We start from the raw sequence: 27,966 nt of genomic DNA, 5'->3' as shown, positions 1-27,966 counted from the left end.
TCCTTTAGAAATGCAATTTTTAAAGACTCATAGCAAGTTCCTAGGGACTAGATTATAACATGAAATAATAATAGGTGTAAATATATGAATGCAAACTACTAATAATTATAAATAGCAGAATGTAGGCACCCTATATATAGAAATGAGCAAACCAGTGATATTTTAGGGAGCAGGCTAGCAGGCGGGGCCCATGACTTACATCATAGGAGCCTACACAACACAAAACACTGTTGCTGTATGTAGGTTTGATTTGATTTTTATCTTGTGTATTTTGGAAATGTACATCCAGTTCCCCCTCTTTAATTTTTTGGGGGCCCCAAGAAGGTGAAGCCCTAAACTATAGCTTGTTTAGCTTATAAGTAAACCCGGCACTGCCCCTTTCCCTAACCCCGAAGGGAAGCGGGGCAAAGGCCTCCGAGTCCGCCCCGCTCCCAGCCACTCCTCCTCCTCCTCCTCCTCCTCCTCCTCCTCCGTCCGCCTCTCACCTTTCTTTGGCCTTCAGGCGAGAGGCGCCTGCGCAGACTTACGCAACTCGCGTACCTTACGGGAGGAGGAGGAAGGAAACCGCGAGCGTAAAGTCCGGCAGGCAGGCAGGCGAGCTGGGCCTCGGGAACGTCGTTGTAGCGGCAGCGCCGGCCTCAGGTACCCCGGGGTTGCGCCAGGTGGGTCAGTTTGAAGGGTTCGGGGTACGGGGAGAGGGGCGAAGGCTAAGGGGAGTCCGCTGGGCCCTTCTCTCGCCCTCCCAGGCCCCTGGCTGGTTCCTAAGCGAGTCAAAAGCGGCTCCATAGGGGTAGACAGTTGGCTGTCCCCTTTCCAGGCCTGGGACGAAATCTCCTTTGGAATTTGTAGGTCGGTCTCCAGGACACGTGTGTACGTACGACACGTGTGTAGCCGACCCCACCCCGGTCGTGGGAACGGTGTTGAAATAACTGTTTCGTTAGCTGCTTCTGCTGCCGCTGTTACAAGGAAAGGTGTTTTGTTTTTTTGTTTCCTACCCCCGTTCTCTTTTATTGTACTTAATTATTATTTACAGTGCTTTTCAATTGAGTGTTGCTTGCAAACTGCCCAAGGTTGCTTTTGTTTTTATTGCTGGGTAGCTATATAAATAATAAAAAGAGGGGGTTATAGAAGCAGAGATTGGCTTCTAAGGTTGTGGTATGGGTTGTTTATCTTGATGGGGGAAAGGAGTGTGTGTGTATGTAACACACGTGTGTGTGCATTGGGAGAGGACAAAATATCTTAACAGTACGGTATAAAGATAGGGGGAATGCTGTTTTATGTCACATAGCTCAGATGGCTCTGTTATAGGAACTCTTGGAGTTCCTGCAGCTCGCTGTGTGGGAATTTTGTGACCTGTCTGGTAAAACATGGTGGAAAAATCCAAAGTACATAATCTCTCATATGCTTAGAAAATGGATGCTGGCTTCCTGGAATTCGACAGCATAATTTTTTCTTTTTTCCAGCCTCCGTTTTCTTTTCACCTGACAGTATACAGTGCTTGTCCAAAATCACTTAATGTGGCTTAGTTTTACCTGCTAAAGCTCTTTAACTACCTGCCATACACAGATTTGGAATTAAAAACCACTGGAGGGAAGAGCACTTTTGTGCTCCTGGTTGGCCACTGTGAGAACAGCATGTTGGACAAGATGGCCTGATCTGACAGGCTTTTCTTCTGCTCTTAAAAGGGACAGATAATTTCCTGGTGCATGCTTGGAAATGGGGAGACTGTTCTGTAAATCTGAGTATTGAACCAGGTGGTTGGGGTGGAGTGGGGAGACTTTTTCAGCAGAATTGAATATAGTTCTGAAAGGGTACAGTTCTAAATCAGGCTTGGATAAACCTATTTTGTTTTTTTCCTACAATCCAGTGGTTCACCAGCTTGAGTTTGAGGTGAAATGATAGCTAGGATAGAAGAGCCAGATACAGAGATATCTCATTACTTGCTGCTCCTAGTATGTATGTATGTATGTACAAGCCAGTGAGCCAGGGTGCTGTTATAACTAGAGTAGCCTTCTCCAACCCCAACCTGGTGTCCCTTCTGGGTGTTTTAAACTGCACCTCCCATTATCACTAATTCTACCATGCTGCCTGGTGTTGATGGCAGGGGTCCGAAACATTTGGAGGGTACCAGGTTGGGGCACACTGGACTCAAATTGCCGCTTGCCCATGATGCTCATTGGTTTACCTCCTTTTTTAAAAAACAAACAAACTATAAAGTCTTTATAAATTCCAGCTTTTCAATTGCTTATACATTTCTTAAACTTTCCACCTTTCCTTCTGTGATGTTCTTAATCCCATCCCATTCATTCTAGTAGACATTTCACCTATCATTTTTCTTCAGCCGCTCATATTTTGAATGCTGCTCGCAATTTAATCTGATTATGATATTTTTTCAGATATTCCAAAAGCTCGTTGACCTTGAGCCGGTCTCTCCCTCTCTTTCAAACCCTTCAGGGTTGTTGTGAGAACAGACAGAATTGGTGGGAAATCTACAGCTAACCTATGCATCGGGGTTTCTGACAGCCTAGTTTGGTGGAAGCCTTTTTGATGTTACTGTGTTAAACAGTTGCAGGTCAGAAACTCCTACTGTGATCCTCAGGTAATCTATCTGAAGAGCTCAGTCTTACCTTCCACCTGTGTCTGCTCTAAATAGATAGGTATATTAGTAGGAAGACCAGAAGTACCAGGCATATTAAGGGTAGGGTGATTTTATTATATTATTTATTTCACAAAATTTGTACACCCATTTTGTCATAAAAGCCCAACACTCCGCCCTCAGCCCCAGCTTATTTATCTCCCTAACCTCCCTACGCAGGTGGCGCTGTGGGTTAAACCACAGAGCCTAGGACTTGCCGATCAGAAGGTCGGCGGTTCGAATCCCTGCAATGGGGTGAGCTCCTGTTGCTTGGTCCCTGCTCCTGCCAACCTAGCAGTTCGAAAGCACGTCAAAGTGCAAGTAGATAAATAGGTGCCGCTCCAGCGGGAAGGTAAACGGCGTTTCTGTGTGCTGCTCTGGTTTGCCAGAAGCGGCTTAGTCATGCTGGCCACATGACCCGGAAGCTATACGCCGGCTCCCTCGGCCAATAAAGCGAGATGAGCGCTGCAACCCCAGAGTCGGTCACGACTGGACCTAATGGTCAGGGGTCCCTTTACCTTTAACCTCCTTACAAGCAAGCAAGCAAAGCCTCCTCCTGCATGTAACCTGTTCCTGCTCCTCCCTCTTCAATCATCTTCTGGTCATGGGGAGATGGTTGAATAGGAGAGGGAGGTGTGGAAGTCTTTGACGCTATGCCAGCCTGACCTCTCTCTCCTGGCACTGCTCTTCATTCTTCTATTCTGTAGCTTCTCCCGCCTCTGCCTCTTGCCTCCTGGCTGTTACAGGCTCCCCCGGATCACTGATCCCTCCTTCTTAGTCGTTCTCCGCAATTCCCCTTCTCCCGGTTGTCCACTCATCGGTATTCAGCTACTACTCCTTAGTGTCCAGCCCAGTCCCTGATAATGGCCAGGCAAGTAGAGAGACTGGGCTACATTTTTAGTTTGAAAGCAGCTGTTGCTCTGCACACTTGAGTCAATTTGGCATTCAGAGAGTGTGTGCCAAAAGCACTACAGCAGCCTATTTCTCCTTCACGCATCCTTTTTTATTTCCCAAGCCTGCCTGCTTATAAAACGTAGCTGATGGATGGAAGCGCTCTGGCTGCTCTTGCTAATTTTAGATTGCCTTACCTAACCTAGATTGAATTCCTTTTAAGGAGCTACTCCTTGTAACTGTGGAATACGGAAGGCTGCGGTGTTGCAAGCGGCAGGTACTGACAACAGGCATTGACAGTGTCAGTCTGTAACATAACCCTAACAAGGACCTCAGCTCCCAACGATACTGTGATGTGAGATTTGCAGATGGGTGCAATTCGTTTTTTATTGATTGCTGTCCAAAACAGCAGTCTTCTTCCAGCAGCAAATGGAAACTTCCCAGTGCTACACAGTAATTTACTAACTATACTGAGAAGTGTTATATGAGTTATGAACGATGACAGTTGCTTGTACAGCAGGTGAGCTGTATTGTAACCAGGGTGGATTTGATTTAAATCACGATTTAAATCACTAGTCAGTAAGACTTGATTTAAATCTTTTTTTTTTTTTACAGAAAGACTCATTTTTTGCTGGTATAATCTTAATATTTACAACCAGATGAAGGTTTCATTTTTGGAATAATAAATTTTCAGAGTAGTTTTTATAGTTATATTAAAAATTACCATACTGGTTTGGTTGTACTATTATAAATACACTGACAGATGATTATGAAATTATTGTGAGGTTTAATAAGTTAGCTGTATATTTGGACAACTTTTCTGCTGTACTTTATTGGAAGGAGAAAAATAATAATTTCCTTAATAACATTTAACTGAAACAATAACATTATAGCATATGTATCCATGTTTGTTAACTGATGTGGTTAAACAATTTTTTTTAAAAAAAACCCTTAGACTGAGTTTTAGCACACATGAAAAACTTAAAACACATCCTTATTTCCTGATGAATAGCCTTTGGACTATAATGTAAATTAAATAGAAAACTATCTTTAGAAAGATTTTTCCTCCAAAAGCATTTCATTTTAAAATTAAAAAATGTGATTATTTATTTATTTTTAAATCATTGATTTTTATCCACCCTGATTGTAACATAGGCATGAGTTCTATAAAGTGAAGTCCAACATTGGTCTGGTTCAAACATAGTGCTTTTTTAACTATAGTTAAGCCATGTTTTAGTATTGTGAGCTAACTGTGTCCAGAGGCTTATATATGATTTGTTTATTGCCTGCAAACCACAATCTGAAGCCATGGTTTTTTGTTGACTTAGAAACATTGGTTTCTTTTATCCATGGCTTGAACCAAGCAGTCTTCCTTAACTAATTATGGTTTATTTGGCATCCCACCCCACACTTGCCAAGCTACAGCAAACGAGAGCAGCTGCAAAATGAACCAAATTTTGGAGAATCAAGCCATGCTTTGTTTGATCACAACTTGTTAACTCAAGGTTTGTTAAATAAATTATAGTTTATCATTATGTGCAGATCAGGCAATTGTCTGTTGGACATTTTCAGCTTAGAGTCTCAAACTTTTGACAAAGTCCATCATTTCCTTAAGTAAACTTTCCCCCCATTTGCATGCACATGTATGGGTGTGGGTTGATTGGTGACTGTCATCCTATATACAACCTTCAGTTGGAGGTTGCACTTCTTAGCTGTGACTGCTAAACAGAATGGAGTCTCCAGACTCTGTACTTCTGAATACTAGATGTTTGGGATAAGTAACGGGATGATTTTTTACTTCATGCTTTGATTGCGGGCTCCCAGAGTCATTTTCCTGATCACTTTCGGAAAAGAGGGGTTGAACTATATGGATACTTTGATAATCCAGCTCTTAAATTAGATAGGTTGCAATCCTATACCCATTTACCTGAGAGTAAGCCCCACTGAACTCAGGGGGACTTACTTCTGTGCAGACAGGCATTGGATTGCACTATCAGTGCACAAAATATGGGTAGTCTAAACCAATGATTGGCAGACCTGTCACCCTATGGTGACAGAAAGGAGAACAAGCTCAAATTCTAGTGTGTTCAGGAAGAGGCTTTGTTCCTCTACCCTCTTAGTAGTCTCTTTCCTCTTTTATATCTGAGTAATTGAGAAGTGTGGTGCAATGCTACTTCTGTGTAGCTAAAAAGAAACTTAGGGTGTGGCTCTCCCCCCCCCCCGTAATTTATTGTTCAATTTTTGTTATAACAAATCATCAATAGATTTAGTACACCTATTCAAAAAGAGAGAGTAACAAATCAACAACAGATTTAGTAGTACAGTGGTACCTCGGGTTACATACGCTTCAGGTTACAGACTCTGCTAACCCAGAAATAGTACCTCGAGTAAAGAACTTAGCTTCAGGATGAGAACAGAAATCGTGCTCTGGCGGTGCGGCAGCAGCGGGAGGCCCCATTAGCTAAAGTGGTGCTTCAGGTTAAGAACAGTTTCAGGTTAAGAACGGACCTCTGGAGCAAATAAAGTACTTAACCCGAGGTACCACTGTATACCTATTCAAAAACAGAGGGTGACTTTGGCCATGTACCTATACAGTCATACCTCGGGTTGAATGTGCTTCAGGTTGAGCGCTTTCGGGTTGCGCTCCGTGGCAACCCAGAAGTAACAGAGTGCGTTACTTCCAGGTTTTGCTGCATGCACAGACACTCAAAATGATGTCACACACATGCGCGGAAGTGGCAAAATGCGATCCGTGCACACGCCGACGCGTCTTACGTTTTATTCAGGATGCGTATGGGGCTCCGGAACGGATCCCATTCGCATCCCGAGGTACCACTGTAATTTCTTTTACTTTCACGGGTTTCATGTCAATTAGTTGAAGAAGTGTCTACATTTGCTCTTAAAACAGTCCAGATTTGTGCATATGCAGCTGTTAGTACCAGTCTGTAGTGAAAGTGTCCACATGCTTCTTTCAGTACCTCGAGCTTCTAAGTGAGCTTCTCTGTCAATGCAATTTTTCATAAGTAGCCAAACCAGTAGTCCAAATTTGCCCCTTTTAGGTCTTGCCGGTAACATGCAGGATGTGGCCTTTTGCTCTTAGAACCATGTGTCTGCCCACAACTGTTTCTCTGGCTCACGGACATGTCTTACATTTCCTAGAGGAGCATAGTGTAAAAGTGTTGTAACATGACCACCACATCTTTATTTGTGCACCTGATACATAAATGGCATGCAGCTAAACTGCAGATTGATAAATTTCCCAGCGTGTTGCTTGCAGCCGACAGGGAGCTGCCAGCCTCTTCAGTTGCTATTTTAGGAAGGGGCACGCGCTGGATGTTTCTGTATTCCCAGGTCTGAAGATTTCGGTATTTGCTGCCTTTTTGCTTTTCCCAGCAAGAATGAGAAGTGTGTGCTTCCTGGTGGCCGTTCTCTTCATCCCGTGGGGCCTCGTTTGGGCAAAGTTCGATGAGTTTGACGACGGCGATGACATTGTGGAATATGATGATAACGACTTCGCTGAGTTTGAAGATGTGATAGAAGATCCTGCGACTGAATCTCCCCAGCGGGTCGTCACGACCGAAGATGACGAGGAGGAGGCCACAGTTGAGCTTGAAGGTCAAGACGAAAATCTTGACTTTGAGGATGCTGATGCGCAGGTGATAAAGCCGGGGGAAGGGCCTGGCCTGTTCTTTGTCATTTTTATTTTGAGGGAGGGTTGCTGATGGTGGAGTTATGAGGTCGGCCAGTCTATTCCACTGGCAAAGCCAGATTTTATATATTAATTAGGTTTTATGTTGTATTTAAGTAATGACTACATTTCTGTACTGTTTTTCACGAATGCTTCCAAAGTGGGGTACAAAGATGCACAGCTTAACATTAGGGTTGCCATGTTTTGATGAGCAAAAAAGAGGACACGTTTGCCGACTTCTACTTTTAACTATGGATCGCTGCGATGACTGTATACCCATGAAAAAGAGGGTGTGTCCTGGGAAAAGAGGACATATGGCAATCCTAAATTCAAAAGACCAATTAAGTTGAAGGAAAATAATCACTACAGAAAGCAGCAGCAACATTAAACAAACAGTCAACACAGGGGCTCCTTGAAAAACAAAAGTATTGAGGCTTTTTAATTAAAAAAACATTAGCGGGCATGGGGAGGCATAGGAACTTCTTGAGAAGGGGCATCTCATAACACTGGGGCATTAATGGTAACACCCCCGCTGTAGAGAAGCAGAATGCAGCATTGCTTGTGGCATGAGGTTTGGCAAGCATTCCCTCATGGCTGGATGTGGTCTTTGCAGCAAGCTTTCCCATGCCTTGGAAAGCAATCATGTGCACATAAACTTGGAAGTAAGTCCCGCTCAGTTCAGGTAGGTAAATAGATGTAGGCTGGCAGTCTAAACACTTCAAATCTGTACCATTTTTCTGCACGTGGATTGAGTTCCAGGTTGGACAATCGTGTAGGCTGTATTGAAGTAATCCATCATTGCAATCAGATGTCTTCTTGGCACCCTCCTTCTTTTAAAGTCGCATCCTTGCTAACTTGATTGATCTTGCGCTGTACCTCAACTCACATGTTTGTGTCTGCCACCTCCCATTTCATCCACCTGATGGAATAGGCTGTTGCTTACGAAAGCTCGTGCGACAATTAAGTAATCTCAAGGGTGTTACTGTGCTCTGTCTTCCAGTTACCACAGACCTACGGATCATCTTTAGGATTGCAAAGGCGGTAGGGCAGGGGTGAGGAAGGTAATTCAGCTTGAGGGCCACATTCTATCATAGGCAACCTTCCATGGACTAGTTAGACATGGTGAATGGCACAGTTGATGAGAGTTCTCTTGCTTTCTTCAGAAGGCTACATTCCAGGGCTGCAAAAGTCAAAGTTTTCTACATACACCCAGACATATCTCTCCATCCTCTTTCCAGGCAAACAGGCAGCCTTATCACCAATTGGGGATATGTCTCAGTCAGGCAAAACTGCACTTGTGGAGTGCATGGAACAGAGCCAGTCGTGACTGAGGCCTGGGGAGAGCCCTGAAGGCCAGATGGAGGGCAGCATCCAGCCCCTGAACCTGAGGAGCATCTGTAGATAGGATTCTATTAAATTCAGACACCTGGAGACTTGGTGTCAGTGGTACCTACCTTTTCAAGCCATGAGAGCGCGCTTGCATTAACTTCTTTTTAACGTTTACAGTAGGGCACATTGTGCCTTTGTTGTTTGCACAGCCTCCGAGCGTGGATTAACATTGCCACCTCTTTGCGTTGTGCCTGCACTAGGATGAAACATAGCTGGCCATCCCATTCAATTTCGTTTCAGAAGCAGGTATGAAAGATGCAGCCTTCTTTTTCCTAGCTAGGCAACCATAGATGTGCTACACTCCACAGCCACCCAGATGCTATCAAACATAGCAGAGAAACCATTGCAAACAATTACCAGGTTTCCTAGAAGCAAGTTTAATGTCATATACCGAGCTTCTCTGAATTGGCTGAAGGCACATGCTGCTGTTATATTTAATCCAAAATCTCGGTTTGCTCAGGGGCCCAGTGGATATTATTTTGGAGCCCTATGTGAGCTGCTCTGAGTTTTCCAAAGGAAGATTGAACTATAAGAATTAAATGTCACAATTCAGGGTGGCTCCTTCAGTTTAAAGCTGTATCCAGTGGCAGTTCCAACAGTAAATATAGATACAGTAGAAGTCTACTTCATTGAAACATATGACATTTTCTGTATCTTTTGCTTTCTTATTGTAGGAAGGTGATACAGAGAGTGAGCCTTACGACGATGAAGAGTTTGAAGGCTATGAGGAGAAACCTGATGCATCTCCCGGCAAGAGTAAAGATCCTATAACAATTGTTGATGTAAGCCTATGTACTAAGAGTTTTACATGTAGCCCCTAATTAACAGTATCTCATAGTGGCTCTAACCTAATTCAACATCACTAAGCTTCATTGGGTTGTTTCCAACCAAATAATACAAGTAGATCAGCAGACTTGGCTAGCTTAAGTGGGTTGATTTCAGTGGGTTTGCTCTTGAGTATGACTTAGTTGGATGTAATTGTTCATGTGTTGAGTTTTCTTGCATTTGCTGTTTTCCACTATACTCCCCTCCCCCATTTCCACAGAAAGCATACAGATTTTTCTGTTGCTAGGCCCCATCCCACGTGAAGTTAGTCGACTGCCCAAAGTGATCTTCTGTTCTTTCAAAGACGCTGTGCAGTTGCTCGGTATCCTATCATTCTTTTCTAGTAACTGATATTTTGTACATTGCCTGACATTGCAGTAGCACACTGGCAGTGCCCAGGTTTTAGGCTGCAGAAAAGGTAATTAAATTTCATTAAGTTGTAGGGTTGAATGGGCCGCGGTAATCACTGAAGTATTTATTATTAATTAATTAATATTGCAGTAGTACCCTGGTTGTTGAACGGCTCCCGAACAAATCGGCTCCCGAATGCCGCAAAGTGTTCAGGTTTGCGAACATTTTTTGGAAGCCAAACGTCCGATGTGGCTTCCAGTTGAGTGCAGGAAGCTCCTGAAGCCAATCAGAAGCTGCGCCTTGGTTTTTGAATAGTTTTGGGAGTCGAACAGACTGCTGGAACGGATTAAGTTTGACAACCAAGGTATCACTGTATTAAATTAAATTAAATTAAATTTGTATACCGCCTTTCATCCGAAGATCACAGGGTGGTTCACAACATAAACATACAAAATGAGAACACATAATACAGAACAAAACAAAAACAAACCAATAACACCTCCCCTCCCACAAATTTAAAAAGCCACAAAATGTTCGGTCAGCTAAGTTTGCTCATAGAGAAGTGTTTTTGCCTTGTGCCTAAAGATATTAAATGAAGGTGCCAGGCAAACTTCCTTGGGGAGAGCATTTCACAAGCAGGGAACCACTGTAGAAAAGGCCCATTCTCAAGTTGCTGCCCTCTGGGCCTCTTAGGGAAAAGGGCACACAAAGACAGGGTCTCAGATGATGAGCGCAGGGTGCAGGTTGGGTCATATGGGAAGAGGCATGCAAAGCACCGAGCCACTGCCCAACGCAGGATTGTTTTGATTCGATATATTATGTCTCGAAATTAGTAATTGGTAGTTCCTAAAAGAATTTTAAAAAAAGGTGTCTTGTAACTCGCAACCAGATTTTGTTGTTGTTGATGACGATGAGCAACTGATTTCCTCCCAAAATGAAGTAGTTTTAACAATGTCCAAATTCAACCACAGGTCCCTGCCCACCTCCAAAATAGCTGGGAGAGTTACTACATGGAAATCTTAATGGTGACGGGGCTGCTTGCTTACATCATGAACTACATCATTGGGAAGAATAAGAACAACCGCCTGGCTCAGGCCTGGTTCAATAGTCACCGGGAGCTGCTTGAAAGTAACTTTGCCCTTGTTGGTAAGTTGCATCCTAAAGCCCGCCTAGTAGCTCCTTACTCCTTCCCCAACACTTGACCAGAGTTACAGGAGAGGTGCTGAGGATTCATAAAGTTGGTGTGGATCAAAGAGTAGCTTGGCCCAAGAAGGTGGCAGGAGGAGAGAATGAATTTAAAGTGTGTGCCAAATCAGCCAAGTTCTTCAAACCTCCTCCCGAGTTTTTCAGTTTTCAGTTGTGTGAGCTGAGATGTCAAACGGAGGAGTGAGACATATCTTGCATTAGAGGGCTGAAGGCTGATGCTAAGGGAATCAAGTCTGGGTTGAAGAGGTAAAAACTGAACGCGGAAAGTGCAGAATCTTAGGGAGAGGCCAGCGCTGAGCAAAGAGGGAACAGTACTCCCAGGAAATCCATTGCAGTGTTGGAAGGAGCAAGAAAAAGAGCAAGGTGAAATTGGGAAGAGTGCATTGCTGAAAGAGATAAAGTGACACTCTGTTTAGAGATGGCAAAACTTAAGAGATTGCAAAGAGTTCACAAAGAAATCAGAGACATACTTACAGAAGATAAGTTTGTAAGAGCGCACAAATTCAGAGAGCTGGGGATCGTTCCAAAAGGGGATGCCACAGGAGGCTGCTGGGGGAGAGAAAGTGGAATATCAGCGTAGAGAACGGAGCAAGGTTTCAGGCTTTTTGAAGTCAAGATCCATGAAAATACTAAATAAACCTTACTAAATAAAAGATAAACTTTTAAAAGATAAATAAACTTTTATTTATTTTAGTAAATAAACTTTACTAAATAAAAGACAGTATCTTTTGAAGATACCAAATAAACCTTAGAGAGCCAGTGTGGTGTTGTGGTTAAGAGTGGTGGACTCATAATCTGGTGAACCGGGTTCGATTCCCCGCTCCTCCACATGCAGCTGCTGGGTGACCTTGGGCCAGTCACACTTCTCTGAAGTCTCTCAGCCTCACTCACTTCACAGAGTGTTTGTTGTGGGGGAGGGAAGGAAAAAGGAGATTGTTAGCCGCTTTGAGACTCCTTTGGGTAGTGATAAAGCAGGATATCAAATCCAAACTTTTCAATCCATGAGCACACCTTTTTGCATGCTTGAGCAGACTTGATGTGATACGCAGATGGCATATGTAAGATCTGATCACATCCCATTTTTATGGTGGGAAGTAGGAGTGGAGGTGATCTCTTGGGTATACTGTTGCAGGTCATTTAAGGCTTTTCAGATCCCCATCTTTACGTTGCAGAGCCTGAAATGCAACAGGGAGGCAGAGCAGTCACTGGAGTATTGGTGCAGCATGTTGCAGCTATCCCATCCCCATTGGAAGGCAGGCTGCAGTATTTCATACCGACCAAAGCCTCTTGAGTTGTCAAAAGCAGCCTGCCATATGGCACACTGCAGCGTTGTCTTAAGTATACAGTAATAAACTTTCGTTGATCAGCTTATGCTTTCTTTTAAGGGGATGACGGCACAAATAAAGAAGCCACAAGCACGGGCAAGCTGAACCAAGAGAACGAACATATTTATAACCTGTGGTGCTCCGGGAGGGTGTGCTGCGAGGGCATGCTTATACAGCTCAAGGTATGAGAGAAAGCATCTCAAAGTGTTGTATGCATTACATGTCTGCAAGTTGAGTATTTAGGCAGCAGACTCCAAATGACTTCACTCTGTTAAAAAGCACAGGAGGATGAAGGTTGGCGGGTGGGGGGGGAACGCAGACATTGCAAGACCCTATAGCGTAAATGCCAGTGAATCAAGCAGCACCTCTTTTTGGAATCAACTACCCAGGTAGTATTTCATTATATAAATAAGTGCCTTTGGGACAACATAGAATTAACACACCCACACAAACAATCCATATGAAATGGCAGTGGTGTTCACTGTATTATTGTTACAGTGGTACCTCGGGTTAAGTACTTAATTCGTTCTGGGGGTCCATTCTTAACCTGAAACTGTTCTTAACCTGAAGCACCACTTTAGCTAATGGGGCCTCCTGCTGCTGCTGCGCCGCTAGAGCACAATTTCTGTTCTCATCCTGAAGCAAAGTTCTTAACCTGAAGCACTATTTCTGGGTCAGCGGAGTCTGTAACCTGAAGCGTATGTAACCCGAGGTACCACTGTCTTTTTAATAACTGTGTGAAGAGAGCAGGAACAGAAAACTTGTTTCCAGATAGGAACTTCAGCTGAGCAAAAGAGAGAGAAAGTTCTGAAGCAAACTGGGGAACCAAGAGCTCAGCCCCACTTTTACCCTGGCAGAAAACAGGAGATGTGGAAAGGCAAGGCTCCATTCTGCTTAGCTGCTTGCATGAGGAACACAGTTCATCTGCCTTCCTGCCTCAGCAGACATGCCTCCCCAGCCTGATCTCCTGCTATGACAGGGCCCAGGCAAATGCTTGCATTCTGACTCAACGTCCTCCCTTCTGAAGTGCATCTGATCTCGTCATTGTACACATTTTGCGTCAGTGCACACCGTTTTGAGAGCCAGCGTGGTGTAGTGGTTAAGAGCGGTGGACTCGTAATCTGGTGAACCGGGTTCGCTTCCCCGCTCCTCCACATGCAGCTGCTGGGTGACCTTGGGCCAGTCACACTTCTCTGAAGTCTCTCAGCCCCACTCACCTCACAGAGTGTTTGTTGTGGGGGAGGAAGGGAAAAGGAGAATGTTAGCCGCTTTGAGACTCCTTCGGGTAGTGATAAAGTGGGATATCAAATCCAAACTCGTCGTCTTCTTCTTTTGCACCGGGGGAAATGGAGGGTGAGGACAGAATATTCCATTACAGTGTTGCTGTCACTGACTGCTGTTTATTTGGTTTAATTAACAATCTTGAAATGTTTAATCATTACATGGTTTACTTGTTAGGTTAAGCTGTATGTAACTTGCCCTAGGACCACATGGCAAAGGGTGGACTAGACACACGATGGGGCTAGACCTGCTGGAGCAGCTTCTCAGCAGGAGCGTAGTGCTGCTTGCTGGGAACGGTAAGACAGTGACTAGGTTGGGGCTGCACAGGTGCACCAATGCAGTGTTGGTTCTGCAGCATGCCTGCATACTTCAAATCTTACCACTCTCTTGCTCTTCTTCCTCCTCCTCTTCCTCCTCCTGTTAAGCAGCAGCAATGCTCCACCCTGCTGGGCTAGCTGCTCCTGGGGTTGCAAATGCATTTAAATAAAAATAAATGTGTAGAGAACACAAATGATCCCAGAAGGTGGTATTGAAATTGCATAATGCAGCGGCTTTGCTGAAGATAATCATGCCTTGGTCTGGTCATGGCACACATTAAGTTTCCAGGTGGAAGAAGATATTGCTAACTTCTCCAAGCCAGGCCATTTTGAATTCTGTGGTGGAAGAAGAGCAGAGTTTAAATATAATAAAACGAAAGAAGCAATAAATACCAAGCTCAGATGATTATTGGGAGCTGCAGTAGATCTTCCTTGCACTAGCAGGACGCGCCAGTATTTACATTTGTGAGGCAGGGAGTCCTATGGTACATCTCACATAAGTTGATTTTAATGGGCCTTGCAAGAACATGCCATTCTATGCTGCAAGTCTGGAGCAGGGTTTCACCACGGTCCAAATGCTGTCTTTCAGTTTCTCAAGAGACAAGACTTGCTGAACGTTCTCGCTCGCATGATGAGGCCATCCTGTGACCAAGTGGTAAGTGTTTAGTTCTGTGGCCTAAGGGAGCTTTTTAAGTTCGTGAAACTATATTTGAGGTGCATGTTACACACAGAAATGAGTGAATTCCATGCTGCCACAGTCATGCTGAGAATGTTGTTAGTTAATAAAAGCAACTCCCCCAAGTTTCTAGCACTTGAGCCTGCGAAGGCAGACTTCTTAACCTGTGGTGTTTGCTGAAATTCTCAGAAGCCCGAGGGAGTCTCAGCAGAATTTTGGAATAGGGAGCATTGCTCTGCATAAGAACTTGCCTGGCTCCGTGTCCATCAGAATCGTAGCACGTTATGCAGAAGTAATTATACGCACATTTTGTAATTTATTCTGGCTGCAGAATTCTGTGCTTCTTTGTCTAGAACTACCGAGAGTTGCTCTTGCTGCATGCTGCAACTGAAAGCGTGTAGCAATGCCAGCCGCTAATAATACTCTCTGTCATTCATTCCTAACCCAAAGTTAGGAATTACTGTCCAAAACGGGAATAGCTGTGTAGGCATGCAATGAGAGGTTGTCCTGCCAATTCTGTCCATTTCCCTGCCATCATAAGGGGCTTGAATGTAGGACTGTGATTTCTTTCACTGGGAATATCCTTTGCAGTAGAATTAAGCGAAGCAATGCTTCACTTACTGGGTGGGTTAAAAAGACTGCAGTTCAGTTTAATGTGGTTCGAAGAAAACTGTTGACACTGCTTAGGGTGATAAAGTATGCAGTAAGTTGTTCTAGCAGTGGTAACACCTTGCTGCTAGAAGGGACCTATTATTTGCTCACCTGGTGTTGTGTTATGAAGGAGAAGTAGTCGTTTATGTTATGCTCTCTTGTAATTATATTTTAGAGGACCTTTGTAATTACCTTGGGGCTCCTATCCAACCTGACCCTGATCTTTGCTGATAGCCCTTTGTAAAGTCTGAATCTATTTTTGCTTTTGGCAATGGCATGTAGTCCTGGTCACTGCTTTCCTTTTTCTTGTATTTATGTCCTTTTTTTGTGTGCAAGCCTGGATGTGACAATCGTTCTTTCTGTTGCTCAGCAAATAAAAGTTACCATGAACGACGACGACATGGATACCTACGTGTTTGCTGTTGGGACAAGAAAAGCTTTGGTGCGGCTTCAGAAGGAAATGCAGGACCTGGTATGTCCCGGGACATTGGGAGGAAACCAGAATATCTGTAATGTACTTGAAAATGCATAAAAATGGCATTTGGCCCTAAATTGCCTTAATGGTACGCTTCTTTAAACCACCTGATGTAGTCTGCTGCTAAGAACCTTGACTTGGGTGCAGTCGTTGCGTTTTCTGAACATAATTCATCACAGTGGGGTGTTACAAATGTACTGCTAACCAATGGTTTAGTGCTACGTGGACCCTCTGCCTCATGTTTTGTCAACCCTTCATTCCCTGCAATTCCTTCCCTGGTTTGTCACAATCCATAGTTTCTTTCATGCCATTTGAACTAACAAACAGTGGTTTGTGGTTGCTCAGCAAACCAAAATCGAAAACCACAGCATGGTTCTATTTTCTGCCTCAAGCCAGGAAGGGAAGGAATTTCAGCGTGCGAAGAGAGGATAGAGGAAAAGCATTGGTGGTACACCCAATTTCCTTTATGATGTAAATGAGTTTTTTTATACTCACTGTATTATTAAAGTGCAGGTGATACACCTGAGTGATGATCATATATGCTAGCCTTAGTCTATCATTCATAAGAACTAATTCAAAAACTTCCTTTAGTGCCAATAGAATTTCAAGATTCAGCCTCTATGCCAGTTATAAAAAAGAGAGAAAGTTTGTTGATTTGGAGCATTTTTGTCTTTATAATTTACCTAGACATGCCATTAAAATGCCCTAACGTACCCTGAGGCTTCAGGGAGGTCATTAAAAAAAATATCCCACAAATGTAATAAAAAACAAAATTGTTGTGTATGCATATGCATGCTTTTTCTTTTGGATCTCTTGAGTCTTCAGAGGCAGGCGGCAGTCTGCTTGACCAGGGCTTCAGTTCTAGCTCTTGGGAACTTAAAGCAGTTCCTAAGGTTTAAGTAAATTGTGCGAACACCTGTTTACTTAAGGGGAGGTAGATGCAGTCCAGACCATGCTTGTCATAACGTGGCAATTTCTTGGCAGAGTGAGTTCTGCAGCGACAAACCCAAGACCGCAGTGAAGTATGGGCTGCCAGAGTCATTGGCTATCCTGTCTGAGATGGGTGAGGTCACAGAAGGAATGATGGATACCAAGGTAATGTGGTTTGGGTTTTTTTGGTGTGTTTTTTTAAAAAAGATAAAATCTTTGAGGCTGTGGTTGGTGTGAACTCTCATGAGAGCTATAACAGGGCACTCAAATGCTTGAACTTTGTCTTCTGAGGTCGCCATCTACAAAACTGCACCTTGGAATCACCTTACTCATCCCCCCCCCCCAAGAATCCTTCTGTCTTGGACAGCTATGAAAAATGGAACATTCAGCTTTGTGGGGTTGTTGTTGTTGTTTAGTGGTTTAGTTGTGTCCGACTCTTCGTGACCCCATGGACCAGAGCACGCCAGGCACTCCTGTCTTCCACTGCCTCCCGCATTTTGGTCAAACTCATGCTGGTAGCTTCGAGAACACTATCCAACCATCTCGTCCTCTGTCGTCCCCTTCTCCTTGTGCCCTCCATCTTTCCCAACATCAGGGTCTTTTCCAGGGAGTCTTCTCTTCTCATGAGGTGGCCGAAGTATTGGAGCCTCAGCTTCACAATCTGTCCTTCCAGTGAGCACTCAGGGCTCCCAAATTGCAGTAAGAAAGATACCTTGCTGTTGTTGATAATTTGAGGGTTGCTCCGGTGTCATGGGAAAGAGTCTTAGATTATTGTACCATCTCCCACTATTTTTTCCAAGTTTGACCACACTTCTCCCATATTTGCATATTCCCTAATTGTTCCTTATTTTCCAATTCTTTGTTATAACATACGGCCATTAGTTCATGCAAGACCAGGATGATGATGATGATAAAGATTTTTACATTTACTTCCCGTCTTTCACCAGCAGGTCATAGGGCAGATTGCAACAATTTGAAACCCAGTATTTAAAAAAAGGTTAGAACAAATGACAGTCACAGGAATTGGGTGCAAAATGAAAACATTTTCAGTATTTGCCAAAAGCTGTGGGGTGGGCATTCCACAACTTAAGGGCTGCCAACAGATGTCTTCTCCTTTATTATTTCCCCCCTTTATATAGTGAAGATATTTTCATGCAGGGCTCAGGGTTTTTCCTGATTGATAGCTCTGTGGGGTTACAATGCCATAGCAACAACTAATACGTCTCATTGTTTTATTATTGTTCCTGGATTCTGCAACTATTCTTCCTAATACAGCAGCATAGCCACATGGTAATAGCGGTTTATACGGGGAAAGAAAGCCCTCCTTGTGATGTTAGCTGATAAGGTATTACATTGACTCTGGGCACTCTGGGCTTCTTTTCTGACCAAAGAAAATTTAGCCGTACCTTCTGTCATCTTGTGAGTCATGTGTTATTTCTCTTTAGTGGCATATTCATGAAGAAAAATAGGATTTGGGGCAATACATTTTCATTTTAATCATTGAAAATCTACTCAGCCCAGATATTTTTTTTTTCATTTCCCACTTTCTTTTAGATGTTTTCTGTTTCTTGCAGCAGCTGACTGTGTTTGAATTCAGTCAGCTGGTCTCCATTTTGATTAGGCAGATCCGAAGAGACCTTCAGGGCGCGTTACATTTGTTTATCATTTCATCTTCATTCCTTTTCAGTAGGATAAAACCAAACTGTTCTGATTTATTTATGTTGATTTTGTACCCAGGTACTTTGCTAGGATCTTTTGAGATTTTTATCAGTACCCTAAAAAGATTTCCTGGCTTTCTATACACTTCCAGCCCAGAGACATCTGACGGGCCATTTTTGGTAATAAAATGCTGATCTGACCCAGCATGGCTCATCTTGTGGTGCTGATTGAATCATTATGGATGCAACAGGGGAAAAATGTAGTTTATTCAGGTAGTGTATACTATTTCATAAGCAATGAAGAACTCCTCAGAGTGCTTTCTAGGAACATTTCGTTTAGGAGAAAGCAGGGGAGGGCCATAGCTCAGTGGTAAAAGCATCTGTTTTCTCTGCAGAAGGTCCCAGGTTTGATCCCCGGTGTCTCCAGGTAGGGCAGAGAGAGAGAGCCCGCTACCTGAACCCTGGAGGACCACCGACAGTCACTGCAGACAATACAGGGCCAGATGAACCAATGGCCTAAGGCAGCTTCCTACGTTACAGTACAGTCGTACCTTGGAAGTCGAACGGAATCCACTCCAGAAGTCCGTTCGACTTCCAAAACGTTCGAAAACCAGAGCACAGCTTCTGATTGGCTGCAAGATTGGCTTCAGGAAGCTCTTTCAGCCAATCGGAAGCCGCGGAAGCCCCGTCGGACATTCAGCTTTCAAAAATAGTTCGCAAACCAGAACAGTCACTTCCGGGTTTGCGGCATTCGGGAGCCAAAATGTTCGGGAACTAAGCTCTTTGACTTCCAAGCTACGACTGCATTCCAGATCTTCTTTTTTCTTCTTCTTCTAGATGATCCATTACCTCACACATTATGCTGACAAGATTGAGTCCGTCCATTTTTCGGACCAGTTTTCCGGTCCAAAACTTATGCAAGAGTAAGTATGACACAATAAATAGCATGCCTTCAAATTAATGTTGCACTGAACTTAGTAAAGGGGGTGGGAGAGAGAACAACCACTACTGTAGGCAGTCTCCTTTCTTATCCAGAGAGCAGAGAAGGGTGCCCATATAGTGCTGTTCCTCTGGTCATGATAGCCATGAGTTGGGGATTCCAAACTGGCCTGGTCACATAATTTATTTAGTTTACAGTAGGCTTTGGCTTTTCTTCAGCACCAGAGGTCAGCTCTACAGTATGTGAAGTGGGAGTGCTTAAAATAGGGCAGTCAGTAAGAAAGCACTGTTTCTTTAGAGCAGCTATATGATCCAGCTCAGGCATCCCCAAACTCGGCTCTCCAGATGTTTTGGGACTACAACTCCCATCATCCCTGACCACTGGTCCTGTTAGCTATGGATGATGGGAGTTGTAGTCCCAATTCATCTGGAGGGGTGAGTTTGGGGGTGCCTGATACAGCTGTTGGCTAATCCACAGCTGCTTGAAGAAGGATACACAGAAGGAATTATAGGTTGTGTCCCAGTTACTGCCCATTAGACCATCATGCTTCCCGCAGCAGTCTGCTAAGTGGTCTGTTTTGCAGCAAGTCAGAGGGTAAGGATCTGTCATGGGTTGGCCTCCTCTGTGGAAGGAGCAGATTTCCATGACAGATTCTCCACTGCTGGTAAAAGACACCTGGATGCAATTGGGCTTCTCCTTGTAGGATGCTTTTTCTTGAGTGTCTTAACACTTTGCAGTGGAGGGAGACTATTGTTTAATCAGATTTTGTTTCTCATCAGTGTTTCCAGCAGGGTTCATTGTGGGAAATGTATTCACAAACGCCATGCAAGGAAGTGGTGGTTGTTTAATTTATTCATCGCTTTTTTTTCACCACAAAGCGACTCCAGGAGCACTCAAAAAATCTCTTTGCAGGAAATTGCTGCGATAGCTTAAAATCTTCCAGATTGGCCCATAATGAAGAATGCATGTAAACACACCCAAAACAGAAGCCCATCATGTGTTCGCTTATGGTGATTTTAGTTACTGCCATGTTTCCTTTGTTTGTTACATTCTGTAATATCCTTCCACAAATGCTTTTTTTTTTTTTTTTTTTGTTCTTCTAGGGAAGGTCAGCCTTTGAAACTGCCTGAAACTAAAAAGACACTATTGTTTACTTTTAATGGTAAGCAACCATGCCGGTTTTCAAACTACTTTTCTTGAGGATGTAAAACGTTACAATTGGGAGCACATTTCACAGTAAAAATATAACTTGTATTGTCTTGTGGGTAAGAGTTTATTTATTTTCAGTAGTAGTTTCCCCCTCCCCGTTGTTATAAGAGGGAGGTCACAATAGGGCAGTGTCCCAGAAACACAGTCACAGCTTTCTTCTTGCATACCAATGCAGGTGAAGCAGGAAAGATAATGGGGGATCCTAGAAAATCTTTTGGCAGGAGCGTTTCTAAATACTGGAAAAATCTATAGTTGTCCTCTGTCAATGAATTGTGCAGGAAAATCAGCTGTGTGCAAAAGTTATGACAATCAACAATTCTAAAAGTATGGGTGAGTTGGAATGATGCAGTCGGGGGGGGCGGGGATTAAAAAATTGTCCAGTAGCACCTTAGAGATCAACTAAGTTTGTTCTGGGTATAAGCTTTCATGTGCATGCACACTTCTTCAGATACTACTTCAGATTATCGAGCATAATGGGCAATTTTTAAAATTTTTTATTTTGCCTGCGTCAGATGAACACGGCTACCTACCTGGATTTGGAATGATGCAGTAATTCTGTTTAGGAGACAGTGTTTAAAACAGGGATTGTAATCTCTGCATTGTTGGATTACACTCCCATCAGCCAAAGGTCAAGGAAGACATGACAGTTTAGAGGGTAACAGATTAGCCACCCCTGATTTAAAAACCATATGCTTTTTGCTTTAGAAGTACCTTTTTCCTTGTATACAAATTTGATAAACTGTTCCGTAATAAGCTAATTTAATCAGCTAATTAATGAAGCGCCCATTAAAACTTCTGTCCCAGAAATGGAGTAATGCAGAAACACTTCTGTTCCAACTATTGTTTCTGAATGCTTTTCCTTTTCTTCAATGCCTTTAAGCTTAGGAAAGTTTACTTTTGCTTTTTCTAGTGCCTGGATCAGGCAACACCTCCCCAAAAGATATGGAAGCTCTGCTGCCTCTGATGAACATGGTTATTTATTCCATTGACAAAGCAAAAAAATTCCGTCTGAACAGAGAGGTAAGTCATGTGCTAATTGATGTGTATGGCTCTTGTTTACAAAATCCTTGATAATTCCCTTACTGTCACTCTTTCTCACAGATACATACCTGAGAGAGTGCTCTCGGCTGACTAGCGTTAGTTGCAACGGGACATGATATAGCTGAGAAGGGATATAGCGGTCATTTAGATTGGGGAGTGGGGAATGGATTCAGTCAGTGGACTGGATCCTGACCTCCCCTAAACATTGTGGCCCACTTTGACCAGTGGGTGCAACCGCCACGGCTATGGCAAGCATTTTCCTTGGCCCACACAGTTATATTTCAAGCCTTGGAGGCAAAGGAAGTGGGATTTGCAGCAGCAGCTGCTGATCAAACCAGGGAGGTAAAGATGGTGTTTCTCTACATGGCTTGTTGTAAGTGCCAATCAGCTGTTTGGTGCTTACAGCAGGCGCTGCTTTGGTCAGGGATCAGCTGTACTACAGAGTTCCCAGCTGGGAGCTCAATAATGTTACCAATTTCAGAAGGGCTGAATTCAGCTGATAGTTTGTGCTGATCAGCTAAAACTGATTTATTTATTACTGATTTATTTATTTTACTGATTTATTTATTTTTTTGCAGCCAAATATACATAATAGCAAGGGACGCGGGTGGCGCTGTGGGTTAAGCCACAGAGCCTAGGACTTGCCGATCAGAAGGTCGGCGGTTTGAATCCCCGCGACGCGGTGAGCTCCCGTTCCTCAGCCCCTGCTCCTGCCAACCTAGCAGTTCGAAAGCACGTCAAAGTACCTTCCGGCGGGAAGGTAAACGGCGTTTCCGTGCGCTGCTCTGGTTCGCCAGAAGCGGCTTAGTCATGCTGGCCACATGACCCGGAAGCTGTATGCCGGCTCCCTCGGCCAATAAAGCGAGATGAGCATCGCAACCCCAGAGTCAGTCATGACTGGACCTAATGGTCAGGGGTCCCTTTACCTTTACCTTATACATAATAGCAGGTGTGGGGCAGGTGAGTGTTGGTTGTGGAAAACAACCTCACAGCCAAATTAGGCCCCGTTGGATCTGATTTGGCCTGCGGGCTGCTTTAGATGTTCAGGGTTCAGGTAACGCCAAGCTGTAAATGTTAAACCAGCACATTGACATGCGCTTGGAAGAACACAGAAAACCAGTTCCAGGGCTGGATAATTGTTGTACGGTACTCTTTTTAGAAAGGGGAGAGCAACTGTGCACTGTACCTGCCGACACTCTCAAAGAGTCATCAAGGGCAGCTCGCGTAAACGTGTCAGAGTAGTGTGTTGTAATATTGTAATCCAGCCAGTTTTGACCAGTTCGGGAATAAGCTTTGTCAGATATGAGTATTGAGAGATTTTTATCTCCCGTGCTGAGCTCATTGCAACACTGCCTGATGCACTAAAGGTTTGCTCATACTGTGACTTGTTTGTGTCTCTCCCTTGCTTCGGGGCAAAGGGCAAACAAAAAGCGGATAAGAATAGGGCACGTGTAGAAGAGAACTTTCTGAAACTGACTCATGTGCAAAGACAAGAGGCCGCTCAGTCCCGCCGGGAGGAGAAGAAACGAGCCGAGAAAGAGAGAATCATGAATGAGGAAGATCCAGAGAAGCAGCGCCGCTTGGAGGTAAAATGAGCTTTAGATGCAAGCCCCATTGTACCAGGGCAGGGTTTCACAAACTTGTGTCTCCAGCTGTTGTTGGACTACAAATCCCATCATTCCTAGCTAGCAAGACCAGTGGTCAGGGATGATGGGAATTGTAGTCCAAAAAATAGCTGGTGATCCAAGTTTCGGAAACCCTGTACTTGAGCATAGTGGAAAATCAAGCTCTTACCAAAGTTGCTGGTGCTCGTGATTGAGCTGAGTTTGGGTGTCTGCCCCAATATCCCAGAATGAAAGATGTCAGCTTTTTCAGGCACTCTTGGGGGTTTAGATGGTCACTTGATATCACTGACCCCCTGATCTAGACGTTTTTCAAAATTGTTCTGCTGTTTTCTCCTCTGTTGGCCCATTAGGTTCCTATGCGGGGTCTTAGCATTCCACCTATGCTTCCTCATTCTAGCCCCTTAGTGCTAGATGCTTTAAGGCTCTAGGCGCTGTATCCTTAAGATCTCTCCAGCTGGAGCTTTGTACAACAACAATCTTTATTATGGTCCAGAGACCCAACAAAACATTACAAATCAATACAGAGTTCATACAGCGGAGCTTTGTATTTTTCAGAACAACGTGGTTGTATGATCCCCCAATACAGGTTTGGCCTTCCAAGTAGCTTAACAGGTACTAGTGCCTTTTTCCCCTGTGACTTTCCAACCCCATGGAGGAAACATCAATATTCAACAAAGCCTTGTGGCTTGCATAAAACCTGTATGTTAGCAGAGACTTGTTTGCTCCTAAAAAAGAAAGAGAAGAATTCTCATTTTCATTTTTACAAAATTTGCATATTGACATTTCACAAAAATACAAACCATACATTCATCATCGACTTCCTTCTCCCCTTCCGTGGTTCATTTTGTTAACCCTTTACCGCTGCGTATTCTAATTATTCCATCTTCTCTCAGTTTTATTTCAATAAACTTTATACCATTGTTCCTTTTTGTCCTTTCTTGGCAACTCTTACCTAGATGGTTTGAGTCCTTTGCTCTGGCTTATGCCCCAGCAATGCCAAATGGTAATTTTTGTCAATTTTATTTGGGGGTGTAGCAGCCTTAGTAGTCCTTTGAGAGAGAACCCCCTTAGTAGAGTTTTGTAGGGCCTCCAATTGCACAGTCACAAGACATTATAAAGATAGAAATCCCTGCCTTGGCCAAGGCGGCCTTTTGGGTGAATTATTCTGCAGAGACCTCCAGCAGTAGAAATCGGTAACTACCAGGATTGGCTTAGGAGGTAGCAATTTCCTCTGTTGGATGTCCTCTTGCCTGTGAAGGAGAGGGAAGGAAAATCTTACCAGGTACATTTCTGTTCTTGTAGACAGGAGAGCATTGGGTTCCTGCCAATGTCAAAACAGTCAGTTCTCTGTTCGGGTTTTGCAGTAGGTTGGGCTACTTGGGACTCTTGCATGTCCAGCTGTAGAGGATTACCTGGCCATATTTTCTTAGTGATTGATTATTGCAGTGTTTTGGCTTCCAGCCAGCCTGGGTATTCGATGGGAAGTTCCACCTCCTTAGAAAGTCATATCATTTTGCTCTCCTGCAGAAATTCACTAGGCAACACTTTATTTCCCCACCCGACAGCAAGATGTGGGAGAGATGTTTGAATCACCCACAACAACCGAGTCACGTGTGGTTGCATTTGTGGCACAACAAAGTGATTACCTGGAAAAACCGTTAGCCTATACTCTCAACTTTATTTCCTTGATGACTTTGAATTTGTGCTTTTGTTTTCACAAGCAAAACACACATGGACTCACGCAGTTTGTCACCTTTCCAACAGGAGGCTGCTTTGCGGCGTGAGCAGAAGAAACTTGAGAAGAAGCAAATGAAAATGAAGCAAATCAAAGTGAAAGCCATGTGAAGAACAAAGCTACGAGAAACCTCTTTCTTGGTGCCAACCCTAGAATTGCAATTTGCTTCCTACAATGAACTAATTATATTCCTGACCTTAATCATTGCCCATTAAGAACCACTTCTGACACTAGCCTTTGTTGCTCATGGGATTATGTTCAAAGCGTTTCTGTGAATGTGTACATGTGGTAAGGTTTGTTAGAACGCCAAGGAGCTTTTCCTGGGTGAATCGCAGGATTTTTCCTGGAAACGTTGCATGGGTCATCAGTTCTGATTTAACTTCTACGTGTGCCTGCGTGCACTGGGTTGCTTCAAAAAGTGATCCCATAAACACCAAAGTTACATTTCAGTCGGCAGCAAGCGAGGTGTTCTTTGCATTGGCACTCCCAGCAGGTAGGATACAACCCTGAAGCCCACTTCAGTCCCCCTTGGTGTGTGGGACTGGACTGCTAATAAATATTTTCAGGGTTGCAGCCACTGCTCTGGTTTTATGTACATGCAGATGTGTATATAGAGAGCTTTGCAATTGTCTTCCATGTTGTTGGATTGTTCATTTTACCCTACTTGCTTTGGTATTGGAGAAAATTGCAATATTCCTTGGAATTCTTTGACTCCTTGTTTCTTTAAAAGTATATATATGGGAAGTTTCCTAGAATGTGCCAGCAATGCATATGCACTTTGATACTATTTTTGGGAATGGGGCAAAATAAAGACTTATAATGGCCAAAATTAAAGAACAACCAACCAACCTTCATGGTGGGGTGGAGGTGGAACACCACTCTTGTAATTGGCGCAGCCAGCACAGTTAGATATCAAGCGATTAAGCACAAAACACAAATGCTTTCAATAATTCAGGTTTTAAAACCAATTGTAGCGCATGAGAGAAGGGGAGATTTCCTTCTTTCACAGCTCTCGAAATAGGAAGGTGCTAAATGGGTATTATTTAAATACTTGCAGTTTTTCAAATCATTAATCTGGAATTATTCCGGGGGCGGGGAGCTGCTGAGTGTAGTTTGGGGCAAGCATATTGGAAATCAATCTGTGGATGACATATTGAAAAGCCTGTGTGCGGATAAGCATTGCTGTTCAAGCTTCGTAGGATCTGGGCCTGAAGATTTGTGCATGGTATTGTTGGTGTGTAAGTTGGCAATTTGGAAACGACAGGTGCAAAAGAATTTGCCCAGTGATAGATATTTGATTTTTCTAAACATATATATAGATATGTATCTGGTTTAAAACAATGTGACCCTATCTGTTAAATTGCACAGAAATTGGGGGGGGGGCATAACAGTTGGTGAGCCCCCTGCTGCTGCATAAAGTTTTCTATGGAATCAAACATGGTTCCTCGTGCATCGGCCCGTTACTGAAAGCCATCCCAACACAGCAAACTAGTGTGTATCTGCACATGGATTTGCTGTGCCCATTTCCCCATGTGGATGGTGCTTGCTGGTTCTGGCTGAGTTCACATGTTGGGTTCCTTTCCTTCTCTAGACAGATGCCTATGTGTGTTTGTTTAGCAGCTTTTTCTGGATTTCAGTGTGTTCTAATTGTGTCTCACCTTCCCTGGTAATGCCTTCTTTTTATGTTTCTGAGGCCGCTGGCTATATAACAGTTTGGCAAGGAGCTAGGGACTAAAATAACTGTGCAATTATTCCCCAGCAAGGTAGAATAATTTTTTTTTTAGAGGAGTTTACCTTTTGTTTCTGTTAAAGGTTATTTACTGAGGAGTTGGTGTATGCTGGGGAAACTGGAGTTTCTCAACACTTTGCAGTCTTGTGGAATTGCTGCATTTTATAAATGCTTGACTAGCTGGCATTTAATCATTTGTACGTAACGGATACACTTTCTGTGCTGGGTTTAATGGGAAGGAACTTGTTTCTTAATGTATTTTCTTGACGATGCTTTTACCTGCAAATATCTTTGATGCAATAACATTGAGCTGCTCCTTTAAACAGGCATGTGCTAAAATACATTTGTCAGAGCATGGAAATGCACAGGTTCTTTCTGAATGCAAAAACAAAAAAACCCTGCAACCTGAAAAAAAGGCATTTGAATTTAGTAATTTTTATAACTACCACTTATAGTACTTTACAGCAGAAATAGCAATCCTATGTGGGATTCAAACTATTTTGTCACTAGATGTAGAAAGTAAAATTGAATAAAGTATTGTTTCACAGAGGTCCTCTTTTAAAGGAAATTTTTAAGCGGGTTGCTTTGTGTTCCGGAATAAAGGGGGCGTATTACTGAACTCACATAAAATGGGGCAGTGGATGCAGTGTGTGCGTGTGCGTGTGTGTGTGTGTGTCTGTGTCTGTGTGTGAACTACATAAGAAAAAAGAAAAGGCAAAAATTTAAACATGGTTCCAACTCCTTTTTTGAGTGGAGAGGCTGTATTATTGAGTTTTTTGTCCGTTTCCTTCCAGAGTTTGTTCCTGGATTGCCCTTCCTCTTTGAAGAAGGGTACTCGTATTGCGGTGAGGTGGCCAGCAAATTTGGGAGAGCAGGAGTGAAGCTGGCAGGTATATGTACTTTCTTACTGTGCCAAAATGGGATGAGGTGGGGTTTATTCAGGGCATCATGTATTGTACACATATTCTACCTACCTTCATCTTTTGGGAGAATGGAACTTGTACAGCTTCCTTAGAAATTTGTCCCTCCTGTAACTGGGTGTATGTGTACATACATTTTTTTCTTCATTTTTTAATAAATGCCTCATTCAACTATGAAGTTTGGGGCAGAATACGCAGAAATTTAAAATCTGCAAAAAACAATGTAAAACACGGCCAACAATACAAGTAAAACCAAGAAGAAGAAAACCATCCAACTTTCATGTACACATTCATGTTAAGTATTTCGAATGGAGTAAAGGGAGGTTGGGGCTTTTGTGAAAACGAATTGTGGCCCACCAAACCTAGGAATTTAGAAACATTTGGGAAATAACAATGTGGCTTTGTGGTTAAGGGTGTTGGGAGTAGAACTGGGGAGACGTGGGTTAAGTTGACCTTACCGCTGATCAGT

General features: G+C 43.4%; 1 protein-coding gene across 1 annotated transcript; it reads left to right on the top strand.

Moving 5' to 3' along the window:
• Positions 1-489: 489 nt before the first annotated feature.
• Positions 490-27,126, top strand: CCDC47 (coiled-coil domain containing 47). Its single transcript, XM_083583195.1, has 13 exons — positions 490-642; positions 6,920-7,182; positions 9,278-9,385; positions 10,751-10,925; positions 12,371-12,492; positions 14,498-14,563; positions 15,606-15,707; positions 16,695-16,805; positions 19,136-19,221; positions 20,342-20,400; positions 21,358-21,467; positions 22,907-23,074; positions 24,878-27,126. Exons 2-13 carry the CDS (start codon positions 6,925-6,927, stop codon positions 24,956-24,958), a joined length of 1,446 nt encoding a protein of 481 aa, XP_083439321.1. The 5' UTR covers positions 490-642; positions 6,920-6,924; the 3' UTR covers positions 24,959-27,126.
• The last annotated feature ends 840 nt before the right edge of the window (positions 27,127-27,966 follow it).

This window comes from Podarcis filfolensis, assembly GCF_964270895.1.
Source record: "Podarcis filfolensis genome assembly, chromosome: 13".
Taxonomy (NCBI): Eukaryota; Metazoa; Chordata; class Lepidosauria; order Squamata; family Lacertidae; genus Podarcis; species Podarcis filfolensis.
This window is presented reverse-complemented; position numbering and strand designations above follow the sequence as displayed.